Source organism: Somniosus microcephalus, chromosome 13, assembly GCF_052327205.1.
Source record: "Somniosus microcephalus isolate GS21.2 chromosome 13, FLI_Smic_1.0, whole genome shotgun sequence".
Taxonomy (NCBI): Eukaryota; Metazoa; Chordata; class Chondrichthyes; order Squaliformes; family Somniosidae; genus Somniosus; species Somniosus microcephalus.
In genome coordinates, this window is record NC_140999.1 from 8,429,960 (window position 1) to 8,449,548 (window position 19,589).

Here is a 19,589-nt window from a genome sequence, read left to right on the forward strand (position 1 = left end):
CACAGGAAGTAAGGTTTTCAGACATGTAGCACATGCCCTGTGTAAGAATTTTAATAAGATACAAGTTGACCTCCCATGGCAATGCACACAGATGTTCAAACCAAGTGTAGTTATCAGGTGAATAATTACACCAGGGCGTGCAGACATAGCGCGGTCCCAAATTTAAATTCATACATTCTGTCCTTATTTTTAGATAACAGTTTGATTTATATTATTTATAGTTAAATAGCAAAAACTTATAGCGGTTTGAGGAGCAGAGAAGAAGTGTTGGTCGAAGCAGTGCAGGCTGAGGAACTGGGGGGATGTAAAAATGAAGCATGACATCGCCACCACTGGTGAGAGGGTGTAATTACAGTGTGACAGGTTTACATAGACAGCTTCCATTCTAAATGTGGACACAGGAATTTACAATGGAAAATGTTAACAGAAAAATGTGACAAAAATGTGACAACAGGAAGTAAAGAGACTTGCATTTCTATAGCGCCTTTCATGATCACAGGATGTCACAAAGCGCTTTACAGCCAATGAAGTACTTTTTGAAGTGTAGTCACTGTTGTAATGTGGGAAACGCGGCAGCCAATTTGCGCACAGCAAGCTCCCACAAACAGCAATGTGATAATGACCAGATCATCTGTTTTAGTGATGTTGGTTGAGGGATAAATATTGGCCCCAGGGCACAACTCCCCCTGCTCTTCTTCGAATAGTGCTGTGGGATCTTTTACATCCACCTGAGGCCTCAGTTTAACGTCTTATCCGAAAGACGGCACCTCTGACAGTGCAGCGCTCCCTCAACACTGCACTGGAGTGTCAGCCTAGATTCTTGTTCTTAGGATCCTGGAGCGGGACTTGAACCCACAACCTTCTGGCTCAGAGGCGAGAGTGCTGCTCACTGAGCCATGGCGGACACATTTAAGTAAGGTTTTGTAGACAGGAAGTTCATGCAGACATAATTTTTTGATATATTACTAATCTCCTGCGGTGTTGCACACTGTAAATCAGAGAATATAATCTCTCTGTTTTTGTGTTGCTGTTTCTCTCTCTGTCTCTCCTCTTCTGTCTTTCTCTCTCCTCTTCCCTTCTCTCCTTCTCCCTCCTTAACTAGTTTTTTGCTTCTCTCTCTCTCTCGCTCTGTCTTTTCTCTCCTTCCTTGCTTCCTTTCATGCAGTGTAGTTAGTGTCTGCTCGGGGTGCCATTGGGCTGGTGGGGGTTGAGTTGCGGCGTGACGGGTTATACAGGCAGCTTCCAGTAAACATGTTGGTGAGGAGTTAAATGGATAAAGTTGACAGGTAGATTTTAATAGGGTTCCCCTTGTCCTCACTTTTCACCCCACCCGCCTCCACATTCAACAGATCATCCTCCGCCATTTCCGCCACCTCCAGTGTGATCCCACCACCAAACACATCTTCCCCTCCCTTCCCCATTCAGCATTCTGAAGGGACCGCTCCCTCTGCGACACCCTGGTCCTCTATCACCCCCAACACCCCTCCCCTTCGCCCGACACCTTCCCGTGCAAGTGCAGGAGATGCAGCACATGCCCTTTTACCTCCCCCCTTTCCCACTGTCCAGGGCCCCAAACACCCCTTCCAGCTGAAAGAGCGATTTACTTGTACCTCTTGCAATCTAGTATACTGTATTCGCTGCTCACGATGCGGTTTCCTCTACATTGGGGAGACCAAACGCAGATTGGGTGACAGCTTTGTGGAACACCTCCGGTCAATCCGTAAGCGTGGCCCCGAGCTTCCGGTCGCCTGTCACTTTAATTCTCCGCTCCACTCCCACTCGGACCTCACCGTCCTCGGCCTCTTGCACTGTTCTAATGAAGCTCAACGTAAGCTCGAGGAACAGCACCTCATCTTTCGATTGGGCACTTTACAGTTTCTGGACTCAACATCGAGTTCAACAATTTCAGATCATAACCTCGGCCCCTGTCATATATATATATATATATCTTTTCCACACTTTTTTTTTGTTTGTGTCTGTTCTTCTCTCCCACAGGGCAGCTGTCTTTCACTCTGCCGGCGCAATTTACACTTCATCTCGAGCCATCCTTTGTCTCTTAACCTGTCCCATTACCGTCTCCTCTCGCCTTGAATATCTCTCAATGTCTCTTAACCTCTCCTGCCTTCTATCCTATCACAGACCTTCCCTTCTGTTCTTTCATCCCCTCCCCCCTTTCCCAGCCCCTACACTTGCTTAAAAATCTGTTCCATTTCCTGCTTTTTTCCAGTTCTGAAGAAAGGTCATCGACCTGAAACGTTAACTCTGTTTCTCTCTTCACAGGTGCTGCCTGACCTGCTGAGTATCTCCAGCATTTTCTGCTTTTATTTAAGAAGATTTTAATAGTTGATCTCTTGTGGCATTGCAAGCAAGACAAGGCCAAGTGTAGTCTTCAGATGGTGAGGTTAGAGGCTGGGGGAGAATTGGACCAAGGTGTAATTCAGCTCCCATTTTAAAGTCATAAATGGTCCGTATCATTACAATTCTATTATAAATTCCTATGTTGATACTTATAGCGTGCACTGCCAATGTGAACTTGTCACACTGTCATTACACCTCACATTCGCTCTCTCAACCTCTTTTTTGTTCCTTCTCTCTCTCCCTCCCTCTGTCACTTCCCCTTCTCCCTCCCCCTCCTCTCACTCTTTCTGCCCAACCCTTCTCTCTCCTCTCTATCCCTCCGCTGTCTCCTCCCCCTCCCCTTCCACTCTCACCCTCCCCTCTCTCTCCCCTCCTCCTCCTCCTCTCTCTCCTTTCTTCCCTCTCTCTCTCTCTCCCCCTCCCTCTCTCTCTCCTCTCTCTCCCGCTCCTCTCTCTCTCTGCCTCCTCTCTCTCCCCATCACTCTCCACCCTCCCTCCCCTCTCTCTCTCTTCTCATTGAAACTTATAAAATTCTGACAGGACTGGACAGACTGGATGCAGGAAGGATGTTCCCAATGGCGGGGGAGTCCAGAACCAGGGGTCACAGTCTAAGAATAAGGGGTAAGCCATTTAGGACAGAGATGAGGAGGAATTTCTTCATCCAGAGAGTGGTGAACCTGTGGAATTCTCTACCACAGAGGGCGGTGGAGGCCAATTCATTAAATATATTCAAGAAGGAGTTGGATATATTTCTTAAGGCTAAAGGGATCAAGGGGTATCGGGAGAAGGCAGGGACAGGGTACTGAATTTGGATGATCAGCCATGATCTCATTAAATGGCGGAGCAGGCTCGAGGGGCCGAATGGCCTACTCCTGCTCCTATCTTCTATGTTTCTATGTTTCTCTCCTCTCTCCCCCTCTCTCTCCCCTCCCTCTCCCCCTCCCCCCTCTTTCTCCCCCTCTCTCTCCTCTCTCCCCCTCCCTCTTCCCTTCTCTCTCCCTCTCCCCCTCTCTCTCTCTCCTCTCTACCCCTCCCTCTTCCCTTCTCTCCCCTCTCCCCCTCTCTCTCTCTCTCTCTCTCCCTCTCTCCTCTCTCCCCTCCCCTCCCTCTCCCTCTTTCTCCCCTCTCCCCCTCTCTCTCTCCTCTCTCCCCGCTCCCTCTCTCTTCCCCTCTCTCTCTCTCTCCTCTCTCCCCTTCCCTCTCCCCCTCTCTCTCTCTCCTCTCTCTCTCCCCCCCTCTCTCTCTACTCTCTCTCTCTCCTCCCCTCTCTCTCTCTCGACATTCCTCTCTCTCTCTCCTCCTCTCTCTCTCTCTCTCCCCCCTCTCTCTTTGTCTACTCCTCTCTCTCTCTCCTCCTCTCTACCCCTCTCTCTCTCTCCTCTCTCTCTCCCCGTCTCTCTCTCTACTCTCTCTCTCTCTCCCCCTCTCTCTCTCTCTACTCTCCTCCTCTCTCCCCCTCTCTCTCTCTCTCTACACTCCTCTCTCTCTCTCTCCTCCTCTCTCTCTCTCTCTCTCCCCCCTCTCTCTCTCTCTACTCCTCTCAATACAATACAATACAATACAATACAAATCGCTTTATTGGCATGATAAGGTACATCTTATGTTGCCAAAGCATCAAAATACATTTATGGTTGAACACATAAACGCGGTTCCATTCATACAGTGTATAAACAGGTATATCCTTGAGTTTATAAATATATTTTCGCCTTGTTTATATATACTCTTGTCTTAGTTTACTGGTTGTCTCTCTGTTCATGGCAAGCTGTAACATAGTGTGCCGCCAGTGTTACACAGCTTCTCTCCTCCCCCAGTAGGAATGGGAGTTTTTGGTTGTCAGTCAGATTTCTGAATTCAGGGCATATTTGTGAGAATTTTTGATAGAAATTCTCTCTGATGCCCTGATATTTTCCACAGGCTGTGAGGAAGTGCATCTCTGTCTCAACTACTCCCTGACTGCAGTGAGAGCATATCCTGTCTTCTCTTGGCAGCCTGGTCTGCCTGTGTCTGCCTTTTTCGATCGCTAGGCTATGTTCGCTAAGTCTGTACCTTGTCAAGGTTCTTCTCAGTTTGTTATCCTTTACCATGGTCAGGTAATCAGCTATGTTGTATTGTCTGTTTAGGGCCAAGTAGCAATTGAGTTTGCTTTGGGTTTTTGTTGTTTCTGCCCAATATGACAGATATTTTTCCTTTTGCTTAGCGACGATTGTGTTGGGTCGAATTCTTTGTGTTACCCTGTCACTGTCCTGGGGCTGGTTATTGTTAGTATTGTTATTAGTTACTTTATTGAGTCCCAGGACTAGTTGACTGAGGGTATTCTTCTTTATGGTCAGCTCTTGGCATTTCAGGGCGTCGTAGTGATAGCATTGGGGGTTGCTCATTTGTAGGTGATTCCAAAATTTCTCTCTCTCTCTCCTCCTCTCACCCTCCCACACTCTGCCATCCCTCCTGCTCTCACCCCCAGTTAGTTTGTGGCTTTATTTGTGCATGTGCTGGAGGAACTTTCCTCAGTCCCGATCGAAGCTTGTGCTTTGTAAACGTTCCCCTGTGGCCCACAGCTAATCAGTTCAGGCAAACAAAGGGCCTGAGTGGGAGTGGGTTTGTGTTTTAGATTCTAACAGTGTGAGATCACTGAGTGCAGAATTCACCTGGCAATGAACATTTGCTCATTTCATATTGATTTTATTGGTAAAAGAAGCAAATCAAACAACTGCGAATTCATCATAAATACAAAAAAGAGGTTTTCAAATACAAATTGACATTTAAAAAAAAACTTTTAAACTTAATAATAAGTACATTATAGAGCCTGTGGTCTGAGCACCCCCTCAAAATTAACGGCAGTGCATTTTCAGAGAATTGCTCTGTGCCTGTGCTTTGGCTCAGCTCCCGATATTTTGGGCACGTTTCAAGGAAGCTCAGGTGCCGCGGCCCGGAGTTGCAAACATCACAGCGACTGCGCGCACTGTGGGAGCGTCACTGAGCCCCTTTCACATTGCAGGGCAGCAAGGAGCTGGCTGTGGAGAGCCACAAGGCAGACAACACAATATCGTAAGAAAAAAAAAAGGAGTGGGACTTGCGCAAAGGTGGGAAGGAGTTTTAGAGACAGTAATGGGACCAAGCCATGAGGTCTGGTCCAGTGGTCTGAGTTACGGGGAAAGACTGGAGAGGTTTGGGCTGTTCGACTTGGAGAGGAGGCACCTGAGGGGATGGTTTTGGAGAGGGTATATAACATAGTTAAAAAGAATGTTACTTTAACTTAAACTGCGAGAGTAGGGGAAGAGGACACGGGTTCAAACCTGTAAAAGGTCAATTTAACACTGGCAAGTGGCAGCGCCCATCGAACCCGAACCCCGACATGTGTCAGCACCTGTGGAACCCGAACCCCGACATGTGTCGCGCCCGTGGAACCCAAACCCCGACATGTGTCGCGCCCGTGGAACCCAAACCCCGACATGTGTCGCGCCTGTGGAACCCTAACCCTGACATGTGTCAGCACCCGTGGAACCTGAACCCCGACATGTGTCGCGCCCGTGGAACCCGAACCCCGACATGTGTCGTGCCCATGGAACCCGAACACCGACATGTATCAGCACCCGTGGAACCTGAACCTCGACATGTGTCGTGCCGGTGGAACCCGAACCCCGACATGTGTCGCGCCCGTGGGACCCGAACCCCAACATGTGTCAACACCCGTGGATCCCGAACCCCAACACAACAGGATAAGGGGCCGGCCATTTAGGACTGAGATGAGGAGGAATTTCTTCACTCAGAGGGTGGTGAATCTTTGGAATTCTCTGCCCCAGGGGGCTGTGGAGGCTCAGTCGTTGAGTATATTCAAGGCTGAGATCGATAGAATTTTGGACTCAAGGGGAATCAAGGGATATGGAGATCGGGCGGGAAAGTGGAGTTGAGGTGGAAGATCAGCCGTGATCTTAGTGAATGGCGGAGCAGGCTCGAGGGGCCGAATGGCCGACTCCTGCTTCTAATTCTTACATTATGTTCTTCTGTTGCAACATGTGTCAGCAACCATGGATCCCGAACCCCAACATGTGTCGTGCCTGTGGATCCTGAACCCCAACATGTGTCATGCCCGTGATTCCTGAACCCCAACATGTGACAGCACCCATGGATCCCGAACCCCAACATGTGTCGTGCCCACGATTCCTGAACCCCAACATGTGTCAGCACCCGTGGAACCTGAACCCCAACATGTGTCAGCACCCATGGATCCCGAACCCCAACATGAGTCGTGCCCGTGGATCCTGAACCCCAACATGTGTCGGCACCCGTGGATCCTGAACCCCAACATGTGTCGTGCCCGTGGATCCCGAACCCCAACATGTGTCGGCACCCGTGGATCCCGAACCCCACCATGTGTCAGCACCCGTGGATCCCGAACCCCACCATGTGTCAGCACCCGTGGATCCCGAACCCCAACATGTGTCAGCACCCGTGGATCCTGAACCCCAACATGTGTCGGCACCCGTGGATCCTGAACCCCAACATGTGTCGGCACCCGTGGATCCCGAACCCCAACATGTGTCGTGCCCGTGGATCCCGAACCCCAACATGTGTCGGCACCCGTGGATCCCGAACCCCAACATGTGTCGGCAATGGAGGGGAGGAAACCTAAGAAAAACAAAGTGAAATTCAGGGAAGAAACCAAAATTTCTCTGGCCCCTAATTTTCTTCTTTAATATTAGAAAAAAACCTCTCCCCAAATTCAGAAGATGAACCTCGGCCACAATTTCAGCTGAAGTATTTGAGAGGAGTTTTTATTTTTTAGAAAGAGGACCCCAAGCTCTAATTCTTAATAATTGGAAAATCAAAATACCGCATGTGCAGAAGCTTTAACCCATGAAACATCAGCAATGTTATAAATCCACACCAGCGGAAATTTAAAATGATTAAATACTTCGGCAGAGAATTGGGTCTGGACCAATCAAAGCAGGTGCTTTAAGGGTTAACGGCCTAAATTAATCAGCTTAATTTATTCATTCAGAAAGGGAGGCAAGCATGCGGTCAAATTAAAATACAAGCATGTTGAAACGGCTATGATGGCTCGAAGCTTGATTTTGTTTCCGTTTTACTCTCTGTAACAGGGCGTGCAATCAGCTCAGCGCCGCTAAATCACAGAAAGAAATTTCATAAGCATCGCTGCACCCTTGGAGGAAGGGTTCAATGTTTGCTTTACATTCATTTATTCAGGTGACGGTCAAATACACTTCAAAAAAATCATTCAATGTGTGTCGCACTCTGGGACCCTCAGATGTCACGGTAAGACGTTATATCAATGCAAGTCTTTTTCCCGTCATCTTTTCACGCTTTAACATTGTAAAAATTGCCCGACTGAACTTTGCAAAAATCTGCATTTCTGACGACTGGGCCGTGCAGCCTTGTTAAAGGGGCCATGCAGCCCAAAGAAAAATGACTGGAAACGTTGCTTACACCCCCTCACCCCCAGGCCAGTCCTGCTGGGTGGGGCAGGGGGGTGGGGTAATCATGGACCAGGAGAGGCCCCAGGCAGGTAAGCCTCAAAAACTTAAGTCTAGGTTTCCTTGTGGGCCAAGGAGGAGAAGGAGTTCTTTCTCCAGGCTTCAGGAGAAAGCCTCGGGCCTTCCCTTGCATCCTCCCCCCGGCCCAACCGCGACGATCGCCCTAACCCACCCCCCACACCATTAACTAACTGCTGGGGACCATTCCCACGAGTCCCCGGCTACGGCCTCCTGCCGTTGAATTCCCCGCTCCCACCCACCAACCAGGTGTCAGGAGGGACTCCAGGAGACTTCATGGAAATGAGGCCCGGCCGTTAACACGGGCCCCAGACTGCCCGGGGTCATCGCCCACTTCAGGGGCTCCCGCGCACTCCATACCCACCCACCCCCATTTAAATTGGACCCATTGTTCTGTAAATAAATTGAAATATTTGAACCGTATTTTTTTTAAGGAATTTGTGGTCGTGTTTATTGCTAATGTCTCACTGCCGCTTATAAACTTGTCACTTTCTAGTTCTCTACCCCCAGGATGTTAGATCAAAAGAGGTTGATTCCCATCTGGGCCTCGAGAGTGCTGATTGACCTCAATGCTCCTAGGTTAAGAAGGACGAGTGGGGCGGGGATATCAGCCAGGATTCCCATCTCTGGTGGACTGTCCAGTGACTCCCACTGGGGTGTTATCGTCTCGGCTGAGGAGGGGATTAGGGGGAGGAATCTGAAGCCCTCCGTGGTTGGATAGTCCGTTGACATTCATAGAATGGCCCCCTTGGGTGATGTGCTAGAGAGCCCGGGCTCTGGATCCCACAGCAATCACATTGTAACAGGGGTCAGTGCTTTTAGGAAAAGAGGGGAGAACATTGGAAAAGGGGAACAGAAGGAAGGAACTTTCATGCCTAAAGGACATCAGTCACTGCACTTCCGTCATCCTTTGCATGAAGCGCTTTGAGACCTTTTGTTGTGACAATCCTTTTTGGATGTGAGTATATTGGTAGGACGATTCTCACAATCCCAGGATCCACAACTGTCCCCCAGGCATTGCCTTTGTTAAAACTCTTTCCAATTAAATGTCACTACTGGTACTGGATGAATAAATGTTGACAACTCCACCAACAACAACTGCTTCGCCAGTTGGGTCAAAAATAAATGACCGTGTAGCTTTGGAAAGTCCCTTGCACCCTTCCATTGGACTTGTCAATGTCCTACCATTGATGGTCATCCAGAACACATGCTCTGGAATTCCCTCCCTAAATTCCGCCGCCTCTTTACCTCCTTGAAGACCCTCCTTAAAACCAACCCCTTTGGCCAAGCTTTTTTGTTGACCCTCTTTCTTTGGCTCCACGTCCATGTTTCGTTTCCATGCGCCTCTGTGAAGCGCCTTGGGACGTCCCTTACCGCCTCATCGAAATGCAAGTTGTTGTGGCTCTTCTGGATGATGTCGCAACATCGGAAAATAGGGTGGGTGTGGTTGAGATCCGCTAATGGTTGAGAGGAACTAAGGTGTCTTGAGGCCAGATGGCAGTGGCTGAACCTGATTTTAGCAAACTGTAGAGATGGGAATTCCTTTGGTTGCTGTGTGTAGTGACATCATTCCGTTAGTGCTTGTGGTTTCAGTGGAACAATGGGTATCTTCACAAACCCATTAATTTTGGTGCTACTCGAACTGGATCAGAGAAATTCTAACCCCTCCCCCCCCCCACCCCCGCTATTACGAAGCCATGTTGGTTCTGTAAAAATCCGAACATTTAACCCCCTCCTCCCACCCCTATTTCCCTTTGTTAGTTATAGGCAGTTCCAATGAGGGTCCTATCAACTCATTGGGCGAAGGGACCCATTGCTGATAGAGTTAGAGGGGTGGGAGGAGGCTCGTGTGGAGCATATAAGCCGGCATAGACCACTTGGGCTGAATGGCCTGTGGACGCTATATAATTGTTGGAGGTGGGTTTGCCTTGAGCTTGGTGAGTTTAACCAAATGGTTCTACCGAAAGTGGCACTGGGGAAGGTGGGCACAGGATCTGGCACTCTGGCTCACCCAATGCAAATAGCATCCCTGCCAACTAATCAGACTGGCATTGATGGCAAAGCCTTGCATTCCAGAGAATGCCAATCTCCTGGTTGGAAGGAGATATGTGTTGGCAAGCAAGGCTTGTAAGAGGGTAAACTTGAGGCACAACAACCGAAATAAACAAAATCCTTTGGTACTAATATTAGGCAGACCAGCAAATGATTCCCGGGGATAAGGCTCCAAAACTAACATCACCCGCGGAGGCCGATGTTTGATCAATTAACAGAGTTTGGCGATATCACTCCTGGTGCAGCCCCGCTTGCAGCAGGTCTTGGCCACTCCTGCACTGCGCTTGAAACGTGAAAATTTTTCTTGCAAAGGGCCGAGGAAAGCTGAAGATGGCCTGGTTCCGTGTTCTGCATCCCAGTCCTCACTTGAGCCCTCGGAGCGAGGAAGGAGCGTCGCGCTCCCCCCGATCGGAGTCTCTGGCTCTCTGTCTTCCCTCTCTCCGGTCTCGGGCTCTTCGATCAGCGAGTTCAGTAGGCTGTCATCCAGTGAGTCTAACAGGGTACCTTCAATATAAAGACAAGCAAACATATTAGGCACTGGAGAAGGTGCAAAAAAAAGATTTTATAAGGACGCTACCAGAACTGGGAGTGTTTGATGGGACAGTGTAGAGGGAGCTTTACTCTGTATCTATCCCGTGCTGTACCTGTCCTGGGAGTGTTTGATGGGACAGTGTAGAGGGAGCTTACTCTGTATCTATCCCGTGCTGTACCTGTCCTGGGAGTGTTTGATGGGACAGTGTAGAGGGAGCTTTACTCTGTATCTAACCCGTGCTGTACCTGCCCGGGGAGTTTTTGATGGGACAGTGTAGAGGGAGCTTTACTCTGTATCTAACCCGTGCTGTACCTGCCCTGGGAGTGTTTGATGGGACAGTGTAGAGGGAGCTTTACTCTGTATCTAACCCGTGCTGTACCTGCCCGGGGAGTTTTTGATGGGACAGTGTAGAGGGAGCTTTACTCTGTATCTAACCCGTGCTGTACCTGCCCTGGGAGTGTTTGATGGGACAGTGTAGAGGGAGCTTTACTCTGTATCTATCCCGTGCTGTACCTGTCCTGGGAGTGTTTGATGGGACAGTGTAGAGGGAGCTTTACTCTGTATCTAACCCGTGCTGTACCTGCCCGGGGAGTTTTTGATGGGACAGTGTAGAGGGAGCTTTACTCTGTATCTAACCCGTGCTGTACCTGCCCTGGGAGTGTTTGATGGGACAGTGTAGAGGGAGCTTTACTCTGTATCTATCCCGTGCTGTACCTGTCCTGGGAGTGTTTGATGGGACAGTGTAGAGGGAGCTTTACTCTGTATCTAACCCGTGCTGTATCTGCCCTGGGAGTGTTTGATGGGACAGTGTAGAGGGAGCTTTACTCTGTAGCTAACCCGTGCTGTACCTGTCCTGGGAGTGTTTGATGGGACAGTGTAGAGGGAGGTTTACTCTGTATCTAACCCGTGCTGTACCTGCCCTGGGAGTGTTTGATGGGACAGTGTAGAGGGAGCTTTACTCTGTATCTAACCCATGCTGTACCTGCCCTGGGAGTGTTTGATGGGAGAGTGTAGAGGGAGCTTTACTCTGTATCTAACCCATGCTGTACCTGCCCTGGGAGTGTTTGATGGGGCAGTGTAGAGGGAGCTTTACTCTGTATCTAACCCGTGCTGTACCTGCCCTGGGAGTGTTTGATGGGACAGTGTAGAGGGAGGTTTACTCTCTATCTAACCCGTGCTGTACCTGCCCTGGGAGTGTTTGATGGGACAGTGTAGAGGGAGCTTTACTCTGTATCTAACCTCGTGTTGTACCTGCCCGGGGAGTGTTTGATGGGGCAGTGTAGAGGGAGCTTTACTCTGTATCTAACCCCGTGTTTATTGATGACTGTAATTGGAAACGATTACGTTGCCGAGCAGCGACATCCTTCAGCTTGATGAGCACAAAGCTTCACCACAAAAAACAAGAGTTTCAAATTACATAATGCTTCATTGTATAACTTGCATGATTGCAGAAGTGTTAAATTCTGTTATTTGCTCTGTAAACAGAACCCGCTTTCTCAATACTGTATGTGTTTTATGTCCATTAATATTTTTTTGCATAACAACTTCTTGATCACCTTATTTAACCAGCACCAAGCCTACTCCCTACAGAGCTGATTGGCTGGCCAACACGATAGAACATTTGAGGAGATAATTCATTAAGAGAAAAAAATAAGTTGAATGTTTGTTTAATTATCTCAGCAATTTGCATCTGTCACCGTTCACAGCCCAAATACAAAATGGAAATAGTTGTACCGAGAGTGTGTAACAAGCAACACTGAGCTCCCATTCATGAGGTGACACAATTCTCTGTCGGTCCTCAGCTTTCTGAGGAGCTGCTGTTAAACTGGGACACGCTGTCCTCGCGTCCTCATAACTGGAATCTTGGTCAGTTATTTTTCAGATACAGTTATTTTCAGATACTATTACAAAGTAGAATTTTAGAACTTTATGCCACTTTAGCATCTTTGTTAAACTCAAGGAATGTTGTATAAACGAATTGTGTTCTTCACAACTGCCACAACTTTCTAGTCTTACAGTCCAATCAGCAAATAACAGAAACTGTTATTGCTGGGCTGGGCTGAGGTTACTTTTGAACATGCGTTAAATCTACCCTGTGAGAATTCATAGAATGTACAGCCCAGAAACAGGCCATTCGGCCCGACTGCTCCGTGTCGGTGTTTATGCTCCACACCAGCCTCCTCCCGCCCCTCTTCATCTCACCCCATCAACATATCCTTCTATTCCTTTCACCCTCGCGTGTTTATCCAGCTTCCCGTTAAATGTATCAATACTATTCGCCTCAACCACTCCCTGTGGTAGCGAGTTCCACATTCTCACCACGCTCTGGGGAAAGATGTTTCTCCTGAATTCCCCATTGGATTTATTAGTGACTATCTTATATTGATGGTCCCTAGTTCTGGTCTCCCCCACAAGTGGAAACATCTTCTCTACGTCTACCCTATCGAACCCTTTTCATAATGTTAAAGACCTCGATCAGGTCACCCCTCGGCCTTTTTCTAGAGAAAAGAGCCCCAGCCTGTTTAATCTTTCCTGACGGGTGTAACCTCTCAGTTCTGGTATCATTCTAGTAAATCTTTTTTGCACCCTCTCTAGTGCCTCTCTATCCTTTTTATAATATGGAGACCAGAACTGTCCACAGTGCTCCAAGTGTGGTCTAACCAAGGTTCGATACAAGTTTAACATAATTTCTCTGCTTTTGAATTCTTTCCCTCTAGAAATGAACCCCAGTGTTTGGTTTGCATTTTTATGGCCTTATTCACCCGTGTCGCTACTGTTAGTGATCTGTGTAACTGTACTCCCAGATCCCTCTGTTCCTCTAGCCCACTTAGGCTCTTAGGGGGAGAAATTGGGTATCGCCCTGTTTGGGGCGCTAACTTTTAAAAGTTGACAAAATTAGTGCCAGGCACGATTGTTTTTCAACTTTTAAAAATTTCGGGGTTTGGGCTCCAGGAAGGAGGTGGAGTGCTAAATCAAGCGTCCACTTCCTTCCTGGAGCGCAACAGGCAGCAGGCGGGGCAGTAGGTGAGCAGCACTGCCGCGTTGGAAGGCTCCTTCCCTCCCTTACAGTGAAGGGCCGTCGCTACAATAGGCAAACTTACCTGATTCCCTACGGCAGCCCCGATCCAGCTCGACCAGCCCAGTGCACTGCAGCAGAGTGCCGGGCTGATTGAGCGCCGGCGAAGAGAAATGGAAAAAAAAAAACCCAGAAAGAGCATTTCACAATTCTTTTCACTTACCTCGTCCGCCTCACCTTTAAGTATGGGCCCCCCGAAGAGCCCGACCTCCCGACCAACACCTCCCGCAGCTGCCGGTGTCGTCGCCCGGCGGTGCTGCAGGGGGGTGGAACCGAAGTTCGGGACCGGGGCGATGCGCACGGCGATGATGTCCTGATCTCCGGGCGAAGGAGAGTGGGGCACATTGCCATACCACCGCCGTAAACCTCCCGCCGAATATAGCGGGAGTCGATCTTCTCGCCGCGCCCGGGTGGTAAGTGCTTAGCGCCCCGTTATCGCCTCCCGGAGGCGCTAAGGAGGCCAATTTCTCGACCTTATTTTCCAAGGAGTGCGTGGCCTCCTTATTCTACCTACTAAAATGTACCACCTCACACTTATCTTTAAAATTAATACATTCAGGATTTACCTTATGTATATCATTTAATATCTTACATGCTTTAACCAGAGACTGGGGGCAGGATTTTCATTGGGCCGTGGAGGCGGGATTGGAGGCGTGTGGGGGGTTAAAATCCCGAAATCGGGGGGCACGAACCCAACCCGCCTCCATGCCAGTTTCAAACGAGGCGGGTACCCGCCCCGCACTGGGACCCGCCTCCCCGAGGCAGGAAGGGGATTAGTGCCAATTAACTGCCTGTTAACAGGTAGTTAACAGGCAGTTTTTAGCCTAATCCCTATTTTCATTGGTGAAATGTGGGATTCCCGATGGCTCCAAACCACGCCAAGTTAGCGAGGCGGACCGTCGGGCTGAAGGGCTTGGAGGGGTCGAGATGTCCAGTGTTCAGGTGAGTGATGGGTGCATGAGTGCAAAGGTAAGTGTGTTTGGTGTGTGTAAAGTGTTTAAAGAAGTTTTACTTACATGTACTTACCTTTACAGCCTTCCTTCCTTCAGGTCTCGGGAGTCCCTCATCTCACCGGCACAGAAAGCAGAATGGCCACACAATCTGTCAAAAGTTGCAGCATTCAGCTTTCTGTTCCAGGGAGATCTCTAACTCATCCTGAGAGGAAGGAATTAACCTGGAGTACAGATTGTCAGTGTTTGACAACTTCAAACAGCTGTGAAACGCTGATATTTCATCTGTCAAAAGGTCTTGACAGATGAAATATCAGTCTGTGACGTCACCTGTTGCCGGGTGGCCCTTAATTGGTCTGCTGAGCCCGCTGGGCGGGCTTAACAAGGTCAATCAAGTCAAAATCGCATGGGTTGGCCACAACTCAATGGAGGTGGGACTACAACCCCGAAAGTTGTAGTCCCGCCTCCTACCCGACTCCTCAATGAAAATCCAGCCCTGGGTATTTTTTAACCTTCGGTCACAACTCAATCCCGCCCCCCCCACCCACCCCCACCCCCCCCCCCCCCTTGCGCTGGTTGCTGTTCTCTGCAGTCTTTCCAACACTTGCACATCCCGACACACAATGCTCCCCGTGTCCAACGTAACTCAGTCGCAACAACCTCGTAGCGATCGGCATCGCCCCCTTCGCCACCACACCCCCCACCTTGAGTCCACAAGGAACAGTGCCCAGTGCAGACAGCACTCACTTACCGTCTTGGTAAGTTCTCCCCGGTGTCCTGGGGCCAATATTTATCCCTCAATCAACATCACTAAAAAAACAGATGATCTGGTCATTATCACATTGCTGTTTGTGGGAGCTTGCTGTGCGCAAATTGGCTGCCGTGCTTCCCACGTTACAACAGTGACTACACTTCAAAAATACTTCATTGGATTTAAAGTTCTTTGTGATGTCCGGTGGTCGTGAAAGGCGCTATAGAAATGCAAGTCTTTCTTTCTTGTGGGGAGGGAAAGAGCCCCAGGTGGCCAGAGGAAACACTTCAAGGACACCCTCAAAGCTTCCTTGAAAAAGTGTAACACCCCCACTGACACCTGGGAATCCCTGGCCCAAGACCGCACAAAGTGGAGGAGAAGCATCCGGGAAGGCGCCGAACACCTCGAGTCTCTTCGCCGGGAGCAAGCGGAAGCCAAGCGCAGGCAGCGTATTAGGGATGGGTTTCTTGAGCAGTATGTAACTGAACCGACCAGGGGGCAAGCAACCTTAGATCTGGTCCTGTGTAATGAGACGGGATTAATTAAAAATGTCCTAGTAAAGGATCCCCTTGGAATGAGTGACCATAACATGGTTGAATTCCATATTCAATTAGAGGGTGAGAAGGTTGGATCTCAAACAAGCGTGCTGAGCTTGAATAAAGGAGACTATGAAGGTATGAGAGCGGAATTAATTAGAGTGGACTGGGAAAATAGATTAAAGGGTAAGACGGTACATGACCAGTGGTGTACATTTAAGGAGTTATTTTACAACTTCCAAAAAAAATATATTCCACTGAGGAAAAAAGGGTGTAAAAGAAAAGATAGCCATCCGTGGCTAAGTAAAGTAATTAAGGATAGTATCCGACTAAAAACAAGGGCATATAAGGTAGCCAAATCTAGTGGGAGGATGGAAGATTGGGAAGTCTTTAAAAGACAGCAAAAAATAACAAAAAGATTGATTAAGAAAGGGAAGATAGAATATGAAAGTAAATTAGCAAAAAATATAAAAACAGACAGTAAAAGTTTCTATAGTTATATAAAAAGAAAAAGGGTGGCTAAAGTAAATGTTGGTCCCTTAGAGGATGAGACCGGGAAATTAATGGTGGGAAACATGGAGATGGCAAAAACACTGAACAATTATTTTGTATCAGTCTTTACAGTAGAGGACACTAAGAATATCCCAACACTGGACAAACAGGGGGCTCTAGGGGGGGAGGAACTAAATACAATTAAAATCACTAAGGAAGTGGTACTTGGTAAAATAATGGGACTCAAGGCGGATAAATCCCCTGGACCTGATGGCTTGCATCCCAGGGTCTTGAGGGAAGTAACGGTAGGGATTGTGGATGCATTGGTAATAATTTTCCAAAACTCACTGGACTCAGCAAAGGTCCCGGCAGATTGGAAAACTGCTAATGTAACACCCTTATTTAAAAAGGGTAGTAGGCAGAAGGCTGGAAACTATAGACCTGTTAGCCTAACATCTGTGGTTGGTAAAATGTTAGAGTCCATTATTAAGGAGACAGTAACGGGACATTTGGATAAACATAATTTAATAGGGCAAACTCAGCATGGTTTCATGAAGGGGAAGTCATGTTTAACAAATTTGCTTGAGTTCTTTGAGGAAGTAACATACAGGGTGGATAAAGGGGAACCAGTGGACGTAGTGTATTTAGACTTCCAAAAGGCATTTGACAAGGTGCCACACAAAAGATTATTGCTCAAGATAAAAAATCACAGGATTGGGGGTAATATTCTGGCGTGGGTGGAGGATTGGCTCTCTAACAGAAAGCAGAGAGTTGGGATAAATGGTTCGTTCTCAGATTGGCAACCAGTAACTAGTGGTGTTCCGCAGGGGTCAGTGCTGGGTCCCCAACTCTTTACAATCTATATTAATGATTTGGAGGAGGGGACCGAGTGTAACATATCAAAGTTTGCAGATGATACAAAGATGGGATGGAAAGTAGTGAGTGAGGAGGACATAAAAAACCTGCAAAGGGACATAGACAGGCTAAGTAAGTGGGCAGAGATTTGGCAGATGGAATACAATACTGGAAAGTGTGAGGTTATGCACTTTGGCAGGAAAAATCATAGAGCAAGTTATTATCTTAATGGCAAGAAACTGGAAAGTACTGTAGTACAAAGGGATCTGGGGGTCCTGGTGCACGAAACTCAAAAAGTTAGTATGCAGGTGCAGCAAGTGATTAAGAAGGCCAATGGAATGTTGGCTTTTATTGCTAGGGGGTTGGAATATAAAAACAGGGAGGTATTGCTGCAGTTGTACAAGGTATTGGTGAGGCCGCACCTGGAATACTGCATACAGTTTTGGTGTCCATACTTAAGAAAAGACATACTTGCTCTCGAGTCAGTACAAAGAAGGTTCACTCGGTTAATCCCGGGGATGAGGGGGTGGTCATATGAGGAGAGGTTGAGTAGATTGGGACTCTACTCATTGGAGTTCAGAAGAATGAGAGGCGATCTTATTGAAACATATAAGATTGTGAAGGGGCTTGATCGGGTGGATGCGGTGAGGATGTTCCCAATGATGGGTGAAACTAGAACTAGGGGGCATAATCTTAAAATAAGGGGCTGCTCATTCAAAACTGAGATGAGGAGAAACTTCTTCACTCAGAGGGTGGTAGGTTTGTGGAATTTGCTGCCCCAGAAAGCTGTGGAAGCTACATCATTAAATAAATTTAAAACAGAAATAGATAGTTTCCTAGAAGTAAAGGGAATTAAGGGTTACGGGGAGCGGGCAGGAAATTGGACATGAGTCTAGGTTCGGAATGGTCATGGCCCTGTGGGTAGTGGAGTGGGCCCAGGGGCCGTGTAGCCTTGTTCTGCTCCTACTGTGTTCTAATTCTGTTAGATTTCAGGAGATGGTTTTATTCCTGTTCCTGGCTGGGGTGGAGATCGCCTTTACAGAAGGTAAGTACTGTAGAAAATATAGGGACAGAGTGATCTCCTGGAAGAATTTCGATCGCCTAGATGGGTCGGAGAGGAATTTCCCAGATTTTTTTCTCCCAAATTGGCCATTGGGTCTTTATCTGGTTTTTCGCCTCTCCCGGGAGATCACATGGGTTCGGGGGGATGCAGAGTGATAGAAGATTTGAGGTTAGGATCAGATCAGCCATGATCTTATTGAATGGTGGAGCAGGCTCGAGGGGCCGATTGGCCTACTCCTGCTCCTATTTCTTATGTTCTTATGTTCTTATGTCAACCCAAGCACCCCACCCACCCGTCCCTTCAACCACCGTCTGCCCCACCTGTGACAGAGACTGTAGGTCCCACATTGGACTCATCAATCACCTGAGAACTCATTTTTAATGTGGAAGCAAGTCATCCTCGGTTCCGAGGGACTGCCTAAGAAGAAGAAGAGTAGGAAGGTGTTGAGTTCATCTGACCTCCCACCCCTCACCCCCCCCCCCACCCCCACAAAAAAACAATGGACCCCCTCTTTTTTTCCGCGGGTGAACTGTAAAATGGAGGTTCTTGATGCTGAGATTGCCTCTCGACCTCTCGGGTGAGCTCTGTCCTGGAGGTCTACTTACTGTAGAAGCTGCGTCTCTCGTCGTTTTCTTCGGGGGAGTAACGCTTCCACCTGGACCCCCCGCACGAGATGATCACGGTCCTGACAAAGTCCCGGCCGCACAGCTTGACGCCCACTTCCGAGGACTGGGACCTGGCCCCCGGCAGGAGACCAGCCACCGCGAAGGCAGCAAGCACAAGCCCGCTGGCCAACAGACAGGAGCGGGACTTCATTCTTCTGCTTCTTCTTCTCCTTCTTTTGCGGGGTGAAAAATAAAAGTGGGGCAGACGAGCCGAAGAGCAGCAGCAAGGCTGGGCCTGGAGGAGGGACTCGAGTCCAGAGAGTTTAGGAGCAGTGCGACAGGCGGAGGCAGCTGCTGTCAGATGCTCCCACTTCGCCACTTGGCCTTTTATAATCGGCCGTTATCAGCGCTAGGGGCTGATTGGCCCCTCGCCCAGGAGCTGAGGTGGATCAGTGCCTGACCTTAGAAGCCTTGGTGCTGTTTACACGTGCGCGCGGTATCGGAGGGAGTGCGCAAGCATGTTCAGGGCTATCCTTGGAAATCTGCTCACTCAGTACATTTAAAAATGTGTTTTTGATAAACCAGCCAAATGATCATCTTTTAAACCGAATTTTTCTGCATTTTCAAAAACGCAGGTTTTCTCAGTGTTGGGAGCGGGGAGGGTGGGGAGTGGAGGGGGAGCGGGGAGGGTGGGGTGGGGAGGGGGAGCGAGTGGGGTGGGGAGCAGGAGCGAGGAGGGGAAGCAGGGAGGGTGGGGTGGGGAGGGTGCGGTGGGGCAGAGGGTGGGGAGCGGGGAGGGGAGGGGGAGG

The 19,589-nt window shown here is 48.7% G+C and overlaps 1 protein-coding gene across 1 annotated transcript; it reads right to left on the bottom strand.

The window, feature by feature from the left end:
- Positions 1-9,516: 9,516 nt before the first annotated feature.
- insl3 (insulin-like 3 (Leydig cell)) lies at positions 9,517-19,141 on the bottom strand. Its single transcript, XM_086006017.1, has 2 exons — positions 18,781-19,141; positions 9,517-10,424 (listed from the first exon to the last, which is right to left on the bottom strand). The coding sequence occupies exons 1-2, from the start codon at positions 18,989-18,991 to the stop codon at positions 10,132-10,134; spliced, it is 504 nt and encodes a 167-aa protein (XP_085862143.1). The 5' UTR covers positions 18,992-19,141; the 3' UTR covers positions 9,517-10,131.
- Positions 19,142-19,589: the final 448 nt, after the last annotated feature.

Excerpts from the sequence above, each read along its gene's own strand:
- insl3 (XM_086006017.1), bottom strand. The coding sequence starts at position 18,991 with ATGAAGTCCCGCTCCTGTCTGTTGGCCAGCGGGCTTGTGCTTGCTGCC. Across the intron at positions 10,425-18,780 it reads CGAGAGACGCAGCTTCTACA|GTACCCTGTTAGACTCACTG; the intron begins GTAAGTAGACCT and ends TTTATATTGAAG.